This window comes from Canis lupus, chromosome 17 (genome assembly GCF_003254725.2).
Source record: "Canis lupus dingo isolate Sandy chromosome 17, ASM325472v2, whole genome shotgun sequence".
Classification (NCBI taxonomy): domain Eukaryota; kingdom Metazoa; phylum Chordata; class Mammalia; order Carnivora; family Canidae; genus Canis; species Canis lupus.
The window spans coordinates 58,535,861-58,553,654 of NC_064259.1; the positions used below are offsets into that span (position 1 = coordinate 58,535,861).

General features: G+C 38.9%; 2 protein-coding genes across 3 annotated transcripts in view; one reads left to right on the plus strand and one right to left on the minus strand.

The window, feature by feature from the left end:
- RNF115 (ring finger protein 115) overlaps nucleotides 1-17,794 on the minus strand; it is a 70,526-nt gene that overhangs the window by 50,850 nt on the left and 1,882 nt on the right. The window lies entirely within an intron of this gene.
- LOC112664064 (40S ribosomal protein S15a-like) lies at nucleotides 496-10,670 on the plus strand. The gene has a single exon (XM_049095628.1). The coding sequence runs from the start codon at nucleotides 4,639-4,641 to the stop codon at nucleotides 5,053-5,055; it is 417 nt and encodes a 138-aa protein (XP_048951585.1). The 5' UTR covers nucleotides 496-4,638; the 3' UTR covers nucleotides 5,056-10,670.

The following is a 17,794-nucleotide window of genomic DNA, read 5'->3' on the forward strand; positions in this document are numbered from 1 at the left end:
GGATCCCTGGGTGGCGCAGCGGTTTGGCGCCTGCCTTTGGCCCAGGGCGCGATCCGGGAGACCCTGGATCGAATCCCATGTCGGGCTCCCGGTGCATGGAGCCTGCTTCTCCCTCTGCCTGTGTCTCTGCCTCTCTCTCTCTCTCTCTTTCTCTCTCTCTCTCTGTGTGACTATCATAAATTAAAAAAATAAAAAAAAAATTTAAAGAGTCTGCCACTCGGGATCCCTGGGTGGCGCAGCGGTTTAGCGCCTGCCTTTGGCCCAGGGCGCGATCCTGGAGACCCAGGATCGAATCCCACGTCAGGCTCCCGGTGCATGGAGCCTGCTTCTCCCTCTGCCTATATCTCTGCCTCTCTCTCTCTTATTCTCTCTCTCTGTGTGTGACTATCATAAATAAATAAAAATTAAAAAAAAAAAAGAGTCTGCCACTCAACAGAATGAGCCAACCAGGTGCCCCAATTAATTATTTTTAAGATGTTAAATTTTGGGTGATTTGTTAGGCAGTAACAGAAAGCGAGAACATTGCCCAACTATTGGAAAAGAGCTTTGAATTTTGGTCTTTCTCTCATATTCTTTTCACTACACCACATTGATTAAAAAATAACTATGCTTTTAGAGAAAGTAAAAGAAACTATAATTTCCTGAGGACAAGAAGAAAAATTTATGGTGAGGCCAAATGAGGCCTTGGAGAATTCAGCAGCCATTCAGCCTCCCCCCTCTCTTATAGGGGAGCATAATCCTGATAAACATACAACTCAAGGTTGGAAACTTTCAATCTAACAAACTCAGAAATCTAATTTAGCAGACCAAGAGAAGATCTGTCTCTCAGAAAAAGATTGACATAAAAACCAAATTCAGAGGGCACCTGCATGTGGTGATCCCGGCATCCTGGGATCCAGTCCTGCTTCTTCCCATCTATGTCTCTACCTCTCAAAAAATAAATAAATAAATAAATAAATAAATAAATAAATAAATAAATAAAATCTGAAAAAGAAAAATTCAGAGGCCACGTATATAAAATCTGAAATGCTGATTTACTTAATTTCAATGAAAAAATAATTATCAAGTGGCCCATTTACTTTTACTTTCAACACAATATTTCTCAATAAACAAATCTACCTGAAAAGCATTATAGCATAGAGAAAATGTTTTAAAATCAGATTCTAAATTCTCATATTAGATATGAGGGGAACTCACATCAACTTTCTGAGACTCAATTTCCTCATGTGTAAAATGGAGATGCTTGCTTCACTGTTGTATACTGTAAAGATTAAGATGTTTGCAAAATACCTAATTCAGTAACTGGCACATTACATAGCAGATATTTAATAAATACAGCTATTATAGTTATTACAGATTATAATCACTTGCTACATAAGAAGAGAATCTTATATCCACAATAAAACATGTGGATATATAGCTTGTGTCATCACGCTACAATAAATAGCCTAATATACCCATCCCCACCATGAGCATAAACCAAATCCTCAAAATCAAGGTCCTGGGATTCCTCTCCCCCTGGGCAGTACTGAGAAGAGCACAGCTAATGTATGCCTCTGACTTTCCACTCTTTCACTGTTGACCCAAAATTCCCACACCTTCTTCTAAGAGACATGCTGTTTCTCCTCATAGAATATAATAAATTACTTGGCTATGTTTTTTTAGTTAAAATCAGTTTAGTTGAGGCCTATAATGAGATACAGCCAGATTGGATTTTCAGTGCTTACTTCAAGTCACTTCTAAGGACAGCTACTTTTTACATTTTAATTTTCCCAAATTTTTTCCAGAGGTAAACTTAACTTTAATTTGGGGGAACGTCCGTGAATTAAGGTAAATTTGTAGAAGGGTCAAAAAGGAAGCAAACACAGTCTCTACCTCTACACTCCTCTCACAACCAGGCCTTAGCCTTAGAATCATCCTAATATATTCAGATATTTAGATACAGAGTTTTGAATTTTAAGTATAACGTGTTTGTGTTAGAAGAAAGGAGGAGGGGTAAATCAAGGATAACATTAAGCACCCATCTATGTCTGGCACTATGGAAATCTCTCTCCTCTGTTTTAACATTAACACATCAAATCATCACACCAACCTCCCCACACCAAAATACTGCCAATATATATAGTTCCCATAGTCACAAAGTCTTATAAAAAAAAATTCATTAAGTCATTTCTATCATTTCATCTGTAAAAGAGAAGTATAACAAACCTGAGTTAATTACTCAGAATCATTGCAAATAGGAACCTAGTTATTTGCACCAAACTAAACTGCTTTCCCCCTAGGGTCTAAAAGTTTATTGTATAAAACTTTAGTGAAGATATTTAGTAGCAGGTACACTTGAATGAACTGCTTCAGAAGTTCCACTGCCTGTTCCATCTAAAAATACCCACAAGCAGAAATATTTTTCACTGTTAATAGTCTGAATCAGGAACAACTCCTTAAGTATAGCCTAGCCCTGATGCTTACTTACCCACTTAGAAGAACAGCACAACATTGCACCTGGGAGGCACTTGGATGGCTCAGTTGGTTAAGTATCTGCTTTCGGCTCAGGTCATGATCTCAGGGTCCTGGGATCAAGCCCAGCATGGGACTCCCTGCTGAGCAAGGAGTCTGCTTCTCCCTCTCTTTCTCTGCCCCTCCCTCCAACTTGTGCCTGCTCACTTTCTCAAATAAATAAATAAAATCTTTTTTAAAAAGGTGCATTTGGAATACTGAAGACAACATGAAAGGGTAGTTATATTTTTTTTTAAGATTTTATTTATTCATTCATGAGAGAGAGACAGAGACATAAGCAGAGGGAGAAGCTGGATCCTTACAGGGAGCCCGATGTGGGGCTCGATCCCAGGATCACTCCCGGAGCCGAAGGCAGATGTTCAACCACTGAGGCACACAGGAGTCCCAAAAGGGTAGTTTTAATGCATTATTTTCTTTTCCTTCCTACTGTTCAAGGGATCAACTAGCAAAAAATGTGAGGTTTTGGCAGGACAACAAGCTACAAGCCAAGACTTATTTATATCAAGTCCCGCACTGAAATGTGCATACTCTTGAACTTTATGCAAATTTGTATCCAATATTTATTCATAACAAATTTTTTTTTTCTGTGAATAGACTTTCTACTTATTTGCTAATTTTCACAGCTTTGCTTCTCTACAAGTTCACTATCAGTATCTAAGTATTTTTTTTCTTTTATCTAAAACAGAAGCCTAATTATTTACCCCAAAGACACAAATGTAGTGATCCAAAGGGGCACCTGCATCCCAGTGTTTACAGCAGCAATGTACAGAATAGCCAAACTATGGAAAGAGCCCAGATGTACATTGACAGATGAATGGATAAGATACGGTATACATATGCAATGGAATACTACTCAGCCATCAAAAAAATGAAATCTTGTCATTTGCAACAACGTGGATAGAACTAGAGAGTATTATGCTAAGCAAAATAAGTTAACCAGAGAAAGACAACTACCATATTATATCACTCATATGTGGAATTTAAGAAACAAAACAGAAGACCATAGGAGAAGAGAGGGAAAAATAAAACAAGATGAAATTAAGGAGGGCATATGATATAATGAGCACTGGGTATTATATAAGACTGATGAATCACTGAACTCTACCTCTGAAACTAATAATACACTATGCTAATTAAATTTAAACTAAAAAATAAAACAAAGGCCTATTTTATGTCTTGTCTGACAGTCAAAAACTAAGATCACAATGTTTATAATCCTCTCCTTCATATTCTCTTTTTGAGTATCACCTGTTCAGAAACTCCTTCCTGGAAAAATTAGGAACACACTCTGCTTAAAATACATCATATCTCCTAGACCAGAACCCACCACATGCTGAATTTCATGCCAGCTCATATCTGTAGGTCAAAGACACTGCTTTTGTCTAGAGACCTTTTCCATAAAACCTCTATGATTATTTCTTTTCAAACCAAAATACACTTCTTCCCTTTTTTTTTTTTTAAGATTTTATTTATTTATTCATGAGAGACACACAGAGAGAAGAAGAGAGAGACAGAGACACAGGCAGAGGAAGAAACAGGCTCCATGCAGGGAGCCTGATGTGGGACTCGATCCTGGGGCTCCAGGATCATGCCCTGGGCTGAAGGCAGGTGCTAAACCGCTGGGCCACCCCACCCAGGGATCCCACTTCTTCTCTTTTCAAAAGCATCAAGTGAACCCCAAAACAAACAACAGAATTCTAGAGTTCTGTTTCCAGTTCCATCATTATCTTCATGGTCTTTATAAAGACCTATTTCTTCATCTGTAAAACTAGAGCACAAATGTTGTCCTCATTTACTTGTCTCCCACAACTCTCCTTCAGGAAAACAAGAAAGTCTCATTCATGTGGACAACTACTCATTTAAAAAGAAGATGAGCGGGGCAGCCCGGTGGCTCAGCGGTTTGGCGCCACCTTCAGCCCGGGGCCTGATCCTGGACACCCCGGATCGAGTCCCACGACGGGCTTCCTGCGTGGAGCCTACTTCTCCCTCTGCCTGTGTCTCTGCATCTCTCTCTCTCTCTTTGTGTCTCTCATGAATAGATAAATAAAATCTTTAAAAAATGTTTAAAAAAAAAAAAAAGAAGAAGAAGATGAGCTCTTTCCGCCATCTCTCCAAAGCGCCACAATGGTGCGCATGAACGTCCTGGCAGATGCTCTCAAGAGCGTCAACAACGCTGAAAAGAGAGGCAAGCGCCAGGTTCTTATCAGGCCATGCTCCAAAGTCATCATCCGATTTCTCACTGTGATGATGAAGCATGGTTACATTGGTGATTTTGAAATCATCGATGATCACAGAGCTGGGAAAATTGTTGTGAATCTCACAGGCAGGTTAAACAAGTGTGGAGTGATCAGCCCCAGATTTGATGTACAACTGAAAGATCTAGAAAAATGGCAGAATAACCTGCTCCCATCCCGCCAGTTCGGTTTCATTATACTGACAACCTCAGCTGGCATCATGGACCACGAAGAAGCAAGACGAAAACACACAGGAGGGAAAATCCTGGGATTCTTTTCTAGGGATGTAATTCATACGTGCAAATAAAATGCCTCAATGGAAAAAATAAAAAATAAAATAAAAATACAATAAAAAAAATAAAAAGAAGATGAAAGTTTCCTAAACTGGAATTCCAAAAATCTTAAGCAATTGTTCCCTTGGTTATTTATCAGAAAGAAAATCAGTTTACAAAAAAAAAGAAAACATCAGGCTACAGTTTTAGTGTTATACAAAGATATCTATACAAATTTAAGTACTGTTTGAAAAGCTGTGATTCAGTTCCAGGCCAATAAAACTGCTCTGGTTTATGGTCTCACTCCCTAAGAATAGTAACATATACAACCTTCATCATTTTGTTCCTTCATTCCAGGCCATGGCTGAACACTGATAATTATCAGGGGCTCTAAACAGAAGTGTATAATCAACCAACCTTCTTCAGCACACTTTGTAACAAGAAAGAAAATCAGGTCACACAGGACAAAACATCACTTGATACAAGCTTGATGAGATGAACAAGATGCCAAATTTTCTAAGAAAAAAACAGACTAAACTAGAAAAATTATCAGAGAAAAAGTTAACTTCATATGACACAATACAGTCAGAATAGATTTTGTTAAAATGTTCTGTGCTTTCTCCCACCAGAGGCAGCAAGAAGGAGAACAACCCAAGGGCATAGATTTAAAATGGTAAATGATCCAAAAAGTGTCTTTAGTTCTGATGTGTCCCACCAGTTTAGAGGATAACTTTTATCTTCTTGCATTCAGCTTAGGCTAACAGAATCTTCTTACGTAAATTGACAACATTCATTCTCCCAGAAAACATTTGAAGCTCTACATTCCAAGCATTGTGGAGAAAGAAAAGCGTGCTTGGTAGGGAAAGAAAAATTAATTTGGGATTTAAAAATTAACTGAAATCATGTACAAAGTGTATGTTCTAATGAAATCATACTTAGGGAAGTAAAGGCCAATAAAACGAACTTCTCTGAGTATCCTAATCTTAGGTACTTAGCCTTGAAATAAGAACTGAACAGTATTTCAGAAGACCCTAAGTGGTTAAAAGTAATGAATCTCGGGGCAGTGCAGGTGGCTCAGCGGTTTGCCACCTTCAGCCCAGGGCCTGATCTTGGAGACCCCGGATCCGGATAGAGTCCACGTCGGGCTCCCTGCATGGAGCCTGCTTCTCCCTTTGCCTGTGTCTCTGCCTCTCTCTCTCTCTCTCTGTCTCTCATGAATAAATAAATAAAATCTTAAAAAAAAAAAAAGTAATGAATCTCAAGTTTAAACAAAACTGAACTGGAAGCATAGAGAAACAAACCAACTGTATGATGTTGGGCAAGTCACACTTCATGAGAATTAGTACCTGGAACATAAATTTTTCAACAAATTATAGATTGTAATAAACTCCTCTGAGCAATTTTAATGTGGAGCATTTCTCAAACCATGTTCCAAGATACTAATCAGTATCTTAAGACTAATCAATCTCTTCAGAAAAAGAAAAATTAAATCTGGAAAAGGCTGGGTTAAACAATATTATTAAGTGTGTTGCCTTACTGAATGATTTTTCAGAAGCACTGATATGCCATTCTGGTTGGTAAAAGGGGAAATGGAGGAATGGAGACAGAAGATTTAGCATTTAACATTCTACCATGATTCTGAATTCATAGTTAAGTCTCCTAGCACACAGTTTTGAGAAAAACTGACTTAGACTGATCTCCAGATTTTTAGATTCCATAAAGCAGTTCAATTTTACAGCTTTTATTTATTTAGGTAATCTCTACACCCAACGTAGCGCTCAAGCTCATGACCCAATGATCATCTTCCGACTGAGCCAGCCAGGCATGCCAAAGCAGTTCAATTTTAAAATTTAAAAATTAGGGATCCCTGGGTGGCGCAGCAGTTTAGCGCCTGCCTTTGGCCCAGGGCGCGATCCTGGAGACCCGGGATCGAATCCCACGTCGGGCTCCCAGTGCATGGAGCCTGCTTCTCCCTCTGCCTGTGTCTCTGCCTCTCTCTCTCTCTCTGTGACTATCCTAAATAAATAAAAATTAAAAAATAAATAAAATAAAATAGAGATCCCTGGGTGGCGCAGCGGTTTGGCGCCTGCCTTTGGCCCAGGGTGCGATCCTGGAGACCCGGGATCGAATCCCACATCGGGCTCCCAGTGCATGGAGCCTGCTTCTCCCTCTGCCTGTGTCTCTGCCTCTCTCTCTCTCTCTCTGTGTGTGTGACTATCATAAATAAAAATAAATAAATAAATAAAATAAAATAAAATTTAAAAATTAAGTACACAAGATTGTCAACTTTTGTTTTACCAAGTAAATACATTAAAAAAAAAAATCAAAAAAAATCACCAGATAATATCACCATCACTTCATTTTAAAAGTGTCATTTTAAAACCAAAGATAGGAATAAAGAAGACTTTTAGATTACGTTAAATGACAGACTTCTAAACAAAATAATTCAGCACTGTCTTCCATTCTACCATGTGCCCATCAAGCAATCCCTGAACCTCTTATGTATACCTCTTCATCAAAATACAATAGTACAAACAGTCCATCAATGAGATAAGAGATAAGAGAACTTTACAAATATGATCTAATTCACATCAGGGACTTTTGATGTATTTACTTGGTCAGTAGAGATCACATACAGGCTGATAAAAGCAATCATTGGACCTTTACAAAGTAAGAAAATAATGAGTTAACTAAAGAACTTTAAAAAATAAAAGATTAGTGGGCAGCCCCGGTGGCCCAGCGGTTTAGTGCCGCCTTCGGCCCAGGGTGTGATCCTGGAGACCCGGAATGGAGTCCCACGTCAGGCTCCCTGCATGGAGCCTGCTTCTCCCTCTGCCTGTGTCTCTCTGCCTCTCTGTGCCTGTCATGAATAAATAAATAAAATCTTTAAAAATATAAATAAATAAAATAAAATAATAAAAGATTAAAAATACATAAAAAATAAAAGATTTTATAAAAATAGCACTGAGAAAGAAATTCTCCCAAGTCAAATTTACCTGTCACAGAATCCCAAGTCTTAAAAAATGAGGTTTTACTTTATTCAATCAACATTAATTATCAGCATTAAGAGTGTACTGTTTTGTTTCATTTAACAAAGGCAAATTTCAGCATTGCCTTATATTATGATGTCCCCAATCCTAACATTTTCAAAACTGTTCATTATCATAAAACAAGAACAGAGTTTATAACTTACAAAGAGATTCATTTCAGAAGTAAAATCTATATCCCAGTAAGAATAATTCAGTGAAAAAAATAATAATAAATAATACTTCAATGGGTATCACATGATCTTTGTGGGAAAACTATAGAACAAAATTCCTTCACACAGAGGTGGTTCAGTCAGTGAAGTGTTTGCCTTCTGCTCAGGTCATGATCCCAGGATCCTGGGATCAGGCCCACGTGGGGCTCCCTGCTCAGCAGAGAGCCTGCTTCTCCCTTTCCCAGCCACCCATTTATGCTCTGTTTCACTCTCTAATAAAATAAACAAAACCTTTAAAAAAAAAATTCCTTCACACAAAATCCAAAAATACCAGGTCAAATCACTAACCAACAGAGAGGAATAAACACAACTGCCTCATTTTACAGAAGAGGAAAACTAAGGCACTTGAAAGACTGAATAATCTGTTTAAAAGTTAAAATGAAACTTTTTTTCTCACAATGCTATATTATTTACATATAATAAATAAAACCCACTTATAGAAAGGTCTGATAACAGTTGCAAAAGGAGGGCTAATGGTTAGTTCTATAGCTTGCAGGCCAGTTTGTTTATTCTGAAAGTCCTATCCTTTTAAACAGATCTCAGACCTAAAATGGGCAAAAATGCATTCGCTCTAATATTAAGATAATCACTTAAGATTTTTATTTATTTATTCATGAGAGACACAGAGAAAGCAGAGACATAGGCAGAGGCTATACACACACACACACACACACACACATACTATATAGTAGGCTCCCTGTGAGGAGCCCGATGTGGTACTCCATCCCTGGACCCAGGATAATGCCCTGAACCAAAGGCAGCCGTCTGCTCAGCTGCTGAGCCACCCAGGCGTCCCAAGATAATCATTATTTTAATTTTTAAACAGAAAGTCAAAAGGAGGAGGAAATATTTAAAACCTCAATCCACTACTCATTTATCCCAACATTTTATGAATCTCCTTACTTCTCGACATAGTCTTCCTAGTACAGCCCCTAACATATAGTAGGCACCAACAGTTCCTGAATAAATGCAAATACAGTACTGTTACTACTACACGATCTAGTGCCTATATATTTTGATATTATTATCAAACACAAACCGATTTCTAAGCGCTATACTTCACAAATACAGTATACATGTGTAACTGTATATTTTCAAAGAAAATATCCAGACTCAATTATACTCAGGAAGAGAAACAGACATACTTCTGGAACCTTTTTATTTTATAGCAATAATGTTGCAGGATGAGATAGATCTACCTAATGAATTGATTAAAAACCTTGAGAACTCAATCTGCTCATCTAAAGCTGACTGTATGTTAAAAAGAATACCAAATCTCCCTTACTGAATCAGCACCTACACGTGGCACAGAAAAATAAACCAGTAATTTTAGTGATTGATAAGGCTGAAAATTTTAGGGAATTAAACACTTTTATGATTCTCACTTGTCAATATTACATCCAACCACTTATCTTTTTTTTAAGATTTTATTTATTTATTCATGAGAGACACAGAGAAAGAGAGAGACACAGAGACACAGGCAGAGGGAAAAGCAGGCTCCACGCAGGGAACCCGATGTGGGACTCGATCTCGGGACTCCAGGATCACGCCCTGGGCCAAAGGCAGGCACTAAACCACTAAGCCACCCAGGGATCTCCCATTCCAACCACTTTTTAATCTAAAACATATAAATTAAGCCTAGCAGTGAAAAATAATTTGCTGATTTTTTTTTGTTGTTATTTAACAAAAAGTAATTGTATCATTATCAATACTTTTCACACTACATCAGCAATGGAAATTAACAGCAATTTTTTCCAACCAATAGGCTTAAGGTATAAAACTTCCTTTCCTCAACCTAACTAATGCCTCTAAACATTCAATAGTGACCAAATTACAAGATCAGAACCTAACAGATTAATTAAGTTTGTCTGAGAATAAAATACCTCACACTAACCACTTAAATTACAGAAGCTTCCCGAGGAGCAGCTAATAAGTTCCATCCAACAAATTCAGTTACAAATGATTACTTTGCTTAAAAAGTCAATCAGGTGTGGGGCACCCAGTGACTCAGTCACTTAAGGGCCTGACTTTGGCTCAGGTCTCAGGTCGTGATTTCAGGGTACTCCTCGCTCAGCAGGAAGTCTGTTTGTCCCTCTGCCCCTCCGCCTGCTCAGGCTATCAGGCTAGCTCGCTCTCTCTCAAATAAATAAATAAAGACACTCAGCTGCTCATAAGGAGAGCAAGTAACTATGGGAAGCTCCTCTACTTATAAACTGTCAGATATAGAAACAAAGCTACATTCCAAAAACACAAGAGGTTCCATTTTGTCCAGCCCCTAACTAATGGTAAGTGGTCCATCAGACCACTGCTTTGAGCCAAACTTTAATTCAGTAGTCTACAGGTTTGTGTTTTGTTTTAGGATGTTTTATGAACACTAGTACCTCCATGATTTTCAACATGTATAAAAGCAGAAAGTGGTAAGAAAAACCTACATTTAAAATTCCTTCGTTCAACAAATACTTTAATGCGTACTATGCACCAGGCACTTTTCTAACTCCTGATGAAAAAGGAAGTAGTAATAGTAAGAGTGGTAAGGAAATGAGAAATTTAAAGGTATACAGGAGAAATTGTCTAAAGAAAAGTAGACCAAATCTAAAGGACAAACTCTGAATCTTGCAACATGTGGAAAGTATTGTACTAACATAGGAAATAATAAGAGAAAGAGGGATCCCTGGGTGGCGCAGCGGTTTGGCGCCTGCCTTTGGCCCAGGGCGCGATCCTGGAGACCCGGGATCGAATCCCACGTCGGGCTCCCAGTGCATGGAGCCTGCTTCTCCCTCTGCCTATGTCTCTGCCTCTCTCTCTCTCTGTGTGTGACTATCATAAAATAAATAAATACATTAAAAAAAAAAAGAGAGAGAGAAAGAAAGAATAAATGATAAAATGTGTGTCTCTATGAATAAATAAATAAAATCTTTAAAAAATAAAAAAAAAAAAAAAGATTACACAGCTCCATTTCTCTGAATGCTCATTCAGGCTTCCAAGAGGTGCACCTCAATATTATTTTACAGTAGTACATACTAAGGTAAACAGAGGGTCGGGTGACTCAGCTCTAGTCACCTGAAATACCAGAACAAGAATTGATAATTCGGGATCCCTGGGTGGCACAGTGGTTTGGCGCCTGCCTTTGGCCCAGGGCGCGATCCTAGAGACCCGGGATTGAATCCCATGTCGGGCTCCCGGTGCATGGAGCCTGCTTCTCCCTCTGCCTATGTCTTTGCCCCCCACCCTCTCTCTCTCTCTCTCTCTCTCTCTCTCTCTGTGTGACTATCATAAATAAAAAACAATAAAAATTAAAAATTAAAAAAAAGAATTGATAATTCGATTCACCCTCTCAGCCTAAGAGTTTAAAGAAACTAAAAGTTTAAACACAAAATCTCCTGAGCTCATGAAACTTCCAAAAGAGCTATAAGAGAAATAAAATCTGATTAATGCTAAGATGAACTATAAAGAAACTAAAAGTTAGCATGTGTCTGCTTTTTGCTTTGTTTTCAAACTGGAACTTCCAGAAGCCTTACTAAGTTACAAGCGGTGTTATTACCTCAATTAATTCTCAACTGACAAAAAATTTGGATACTTTTCTTTTAGAAGTTGCCCTACAATGTGTAACTTGAGAGGAGTGATCCAATTCCTCTGGGCTCAGTAACCACAAGGGGAGAAAGTGACCCTAAAAGATACAGCTATAATGGAACAGCAGCCACTAACTACTGTTCTAAATAATCCCTCCCATCAGGGCTTTGGCTAAAATTATATGGTCTCAATTATCTTAACTGAAAATTATCCTAGGATCCCAAAATTAGAAATCAAAGCTACATTAGAACAAAGCTTTACACACCATGGACACAAGAGGACAATCTCTTTATCCTGCTATACCAGGGTTCTTCAACCTCACCCCTATTACTGTTTGGGGCCCAATAATTCTTTGCTGTAGGGGGGTGTCCTGTGCAATGTAGCATGTGAGCAGCATCCCTGGCCCCTATCTACTAAATGCCAGGACAACTCTCCCCTTCCTTGCAATTGTGACAACCAAAAATGACTACAGACATTACCAAAAGTTCTCCTGGGGAGAAAATTGATTCCAGTTGAGAACCACTGCTTTATGCTACCTCCTTCATTGCTCATTAATAAGCTGTGAAAAGATGAAAAAGAAGTCAGCATCCACAGGCTTATTCTTAGACCTCTTCTAATTTGACTATAGAGAATGAGAAGCAATCCGCATCTTCTTTCCTCTCCTAATAAGATGACTGTCTGAAAGACCTTAGCATTTTCTCCCTGAATGTACGTAAAGGTCATAAAAAGCCAAGTAGGGATCCCTGGGTGGCGCAGCGGTTTGGCGCCTGCCTTTGGCCCAGGGCGTGATCCTGGAGACCCGGGATCGAATCCCATATCAGGCTCCCGATGCATGGAGCCTGCTTCTCCCTCTGCCTGTGTCTCTGCCTCTCTCTCTCTCTCTGTGACTATCATAAGTAAATAAATAAAAATTAAAAAAAAAAAAAAAAAAAGCCAAGTAAACATAAAGAAACACAAAGTGTTAGATTCCAGTTGGTACTTCCCAAAAAAAGTACAAGGGGTTTTATCTGTAGTGAGTTTAAAATTTTTGTTCTTCCTCATACTGAAAAAATCCCAGATTTCCCCAATATATACATATTTATATATCAGTAATTTTTTTTAAGATTTTATTTATTTATTCATGAGAGACACAGAGAGAGAGAGAGAGAGAGAGAGAGAGAGGCAGAGACACAGGCAGAGGGAGAAGCAGGCTCCATGCAGGGAGCCCGACGTGGGACTCGATTCTGGATCTCCAGGACCACGCCCTGGGCCGAAGGCGGCGCTAAACCGCCGAGCCACCCAGGCTGCTCAGAATTTCAAGGCCAGAATCACTTCACTCTTCTAGTTATAAGAATATATACTTCTGGGCAGCCCGGGTGGCTCGGCAGTTTAGCGCCACCTTCAGCCCAGGGTGTGATCCTGGAGTCCCGAGATCGAGTCCCACATCAGGCTCCCTGCATGGAGCCTGCTTCTCCCTCTGCCTGTGTCTCTGCCTCTCTCTCTCTGTGTCTCTCATGAATAAATAAATAAAATCTTAAAAAAATAATAATAGTTTTTAAAAAAGAATATATACTTCTTATTTCTAGATCCTGGCAGGGAATATATTTACCGACACTACATATTCTTTTTTTTTTTTTTAAATATGGCTTTTATCTTGTCAAGTTACTCACTCATAGAGACAGAGAGGGGGGCGGGCAGAGACACAGGCAGAGGGAGAAGCAGGCTCCATACCGGAAGCCCTACGTGGGACTCGATCCCAGGTCTCCACGATCACACCCCAGGCGGCAGGTGGCGCTAAACCACTGCGCCACCGGGGCTGCCCAACACTATATACTCAAACTTCACATGGTAGTATCTATATTTTGTGCCACTGGAACCAATTTGATAAAGATCTCACAACACTAAAAAGCCACTACTTTTAAATATAACTACTGGATATCCAACTTGTCATATCATTCAAGCAATATTTAATAAGCAACTGCTACACAGTACCAGAGAGATGCTAGATAATCAAGCAGACTTTTTAGCTGGGGAGTCACAAATAGCAGAATATAAGATATCGAATAATTAAAACTTCTCCCGTCCAGCTCAAATCACTAAATTCCTCCCCCCAAGTTCAATAACACTACTAACATTAGTTGGACACTGCTCTGTGATCTTTCTATGAATCATGCAATTAAAAAGTGAGGTCAGTGAGCTTACAGTTTTAAGAGTCACAAAGTCTTTAAGAAATGTACTTCAAGGGAAGTCTGGGTGGCTCAGCAGTTAAGCGTCTGCCTTTGGCCCAGGGTATGATCCTGGAGTCCCAGGATTGAGTCCCACATGCCAGGCTCCCTGTAAGGAGCCTGCTTCTCCCTCTGCCTAGGTCTCTGCCCCTTTTTCTCTGTCTCTCATGAATAAATAAATATTTTTTTAAGTACTTCAAAAAAAAAAAGTTTAATTTAAAAAATGTAATTTTTAGCTACTCTTATTATGAGGTAGAGAGTTTTCCCAGATTTGGGGTACCTGCATGGCTCAGCTGGTTAAGCATCTGACTCTTGGGTTTGGCTCAGGTCATAATCTCAGGGTCTTAAGATCCAGCTCCTCCTCAGGCTCCTCATTGAGATTCTCGGTCTCTCCCTCTGCCCCTCCACCCATTTGCAAGCACACAAACACTTTCTCTCTCTTTAAAATAAATAAACAAATAAAATATCTTTTTAAAAAGAGGTAGTCTTCCTGTATTAGTCATTACAAGCAGAACACAATGATCATCACTTGTACAGCACCGCACCTGGTAAAGAACCAAAGCCAATGACGTTACTCACTGACAAGGATGACATTTTATTAAATCAAAGGTGATAGAATAAGGAGATGTGAGAGAAGCTTATTAGTTCCTTTGGGCAGAGTCTCAGAGTTAACACCCTGGCAGTCCTTAATTAGACTTGTCTCTGGTCTGGATCTGGATACTCTGATCTCCATAAAATACTTAGGAATCACCCTAGTCTCATCAATATCAAAAGTAGTTTACTCTGCACATGATTTTCTCACCCATTTAATGAATACTCTACCAGATACAATCTCAGGTAATATTCTCTGTCCTTGATTTAAAAGGAGGGCAGGGTAGTGTGGGGATGGAATGACACCTTTACATTCCATGACACAACCTTCTATGGTCATCCCTTAATACATAGCATAGTATCTCCATCAGTTTGGGCTTCACATTATCTCACAATAGGACAGTCAAGTGAGGTAGAAGATTCTGCTGTGTTTTGAAAATAATTTTAAGTTACCCAAAAATACACAATGCCATTTACCCAATCATATGTAAACTGAAATCCTAAGGGTTTTAAAGCATGTAATAGGGCAGCCCCGGTGGCTCAGCGGTTTAAGCGCCACCTTCAGTCCAGGGCGTGATCCTGGAGTCCCGGGATCAAGTCCCACATCAGGCTCCCTGCATGGAGCCTGCTTCTCCCTCTGCCTGTGTATCTGCCTCTCTCTCTCTCTGTGTCTCTCATGAATAAATAAATAAAATCTTAAAAAAAATAAAATAAAATAAAATAAAATAAAGCATGTAATAAGTCAAATTCTCTTTACTAAAATTATTTTCACTGTAAATAGGAAAATACTTTTCAATAAGAGAAAGAAATTCCTAATCAATAGTTACTTCTAGAATAGAGAGTCTTTTTTTTTTTTCTTTTTCTTTTTTTTTTAATTGGAGGCAGGGGAGAGGTAGACTCCCTGGCTGAGTAGGGAGCCCAACACAGGACTCCATCCCAGGACCCCTAGGATCATGGCCTGAGCCAAAGGTAGATGATTAACCAACTAAGCCACCCATGTGCCCAACAGATTCTTTTTTGATGTCTAATGATAACAGTAATGGTAACAGTACCACTAAATATATTTTCATTCTAAAATTCTCTTCTTGCTTGATTTCTCATTTCTTTGTATCTTTATTCTAATGACTCTCTTGTTCTCTTATCTAGGAGGATCCAAACCAAAGACACACAAAGTTAAAATGGATGGATCAGGATTTAGCAGTAAGACGTGTTACTTCACCAAATTAATTCAACTGAATTTGGCTTAATCTACATAGCATTAGGTGTACTCTCTCTCAGAAGTTATAACCAAAATTATTTTTTTTAATACAGACATTAAGGTTAGTTGGGCATGTAAATCTTTCAGAGTAGTACTGACAAGAAAAACAATAAACAGCAACCTAAGGAGAGTTTCAGGGCTGAACCACTGGGTAAGCTATTGCTATTGCCTGCACACACTTCCAAACATATCAAGAAGGGCTATACACTAGAATTGAGGAAGAAATAAGAGTTCCAAAACCTTGCATCTTAATCCCAGTGAACAGCACTATGATTCTATGGGGGAATAAACTGGTAAAAGATGAGATGGCTCTGAAGGAAGCAGTCCTTTCCACTGACGGAGTCAAGAAACCCACCTAGCAAAAGCTCATTAAAAGCTGACAGTAAAACTCAATACTCCACCTCTGGTGTTCAGAGTTCTTGTGATCCAACTAGCACAAGAGTAAGCACCCTTTTGAGATGCAAATTAAATCAAAACAAAGAAAAATTAATTCCAGATAACCTGGGTTGGCTACCCTCAAAAAGACATCTGGTTTCCCATAACATTTGTCCAATTCAAGAAACAATGAATGCCTACTGTACACTGAGAACTTATAGTGAAGGAATCTCAAGTTCACATAAATTACTTTCATAAAACTTTCAACATTTTCCTATATGTATGAAAATCATATTACTGACTTTCCAGGGTTTGAGTTGGTTTTTCAATAGCAGTCAGATTTGTCCTGAACCAGATACTTACTGACCTGATCATTCTTACAACGAACATGTTCAAGGTGACAGCTTAGGCTTAAGGATCTAGAAATGGCCATGAAACATGAAACTTACTGGCTCATATATGAATCAAAATTATAATCTTGACCTCATTGCACCTTTTCCTAAAAATGCATGACAACAATGATTTTACTAAATATTTCCTCCTTCTCCCTCAATTTACTCTTTTCTACAGCAGTCTGTGCTATTCTCAATTTGAATTCTACCTATCCTTCAAAACTCAATTTAAATCCTATCTGAACTGTAACTTCTTCCCTGCACATCACCAATGCTACCGTATCCCTCTCTCACTAAACTCTTAACCACATACTATATCCACCCTATTCATGTATATTGTTTCTTTTTCCATGTTTGTCTTGTCTTTCCGACATAATTATGAGGTCCTTGAGGGCAGAAACCATATATTCCTTGGTATTGTCTCCAGGACCTTCAGATGAGAACCTTGTATGTATGCAGTATTCAACTTAGACATCAGGTATGACAGATAATAAACAATACTAAAAAGATCAAGAACTTCTCTTGGGATGCCTGGGTGGCTCAGTGGTTAAGCGTCTGCCTTCGGCTCAGGGTGTGATCCCAAGGCAGGGGATGGAGTCCACATTGGGATCCCTGCATGGAGCCTGCTTCTCCCTCTGCCTATGTCTCTGCCTCTCTCTGTGTCTCTCATGAATAAATAAATAAAATCTTTAAAAAAAAAAAAAGAACTTCTCTGGGCATTAAACTAAGGCTTATAAAAAACTCCTACCACATCTTTCAAACTATCCCTTTTCAAGAGCACGAAGTGGGGACTTGAGATGTTAAGAAGATATAATAAGTTGTGAAAAGTTAGACTTATTTTTAAAGGCAAAGTGAATAGCACTTAAAGATCAGAAGACTGCAATGTTCAACAGGGCATCACATTCAGCATGTCACTAGTTACACAAGTACTGGCTGAATTCAAGACCCTCCTCTCTGTGGTTAAAGAGAGTTCTGGAGGCTCTACTGTCCACTAGCAAAAGAAAAAACAAAAACAAACAAACAAAAAAACAAAAAACAAGACACCAAGGCACCTGCTCTTCTTAGCACTGAAACATGGCAAAAAAACCTGCACACACACAGAGCTGAACCAGCAGGCAAAAGTAA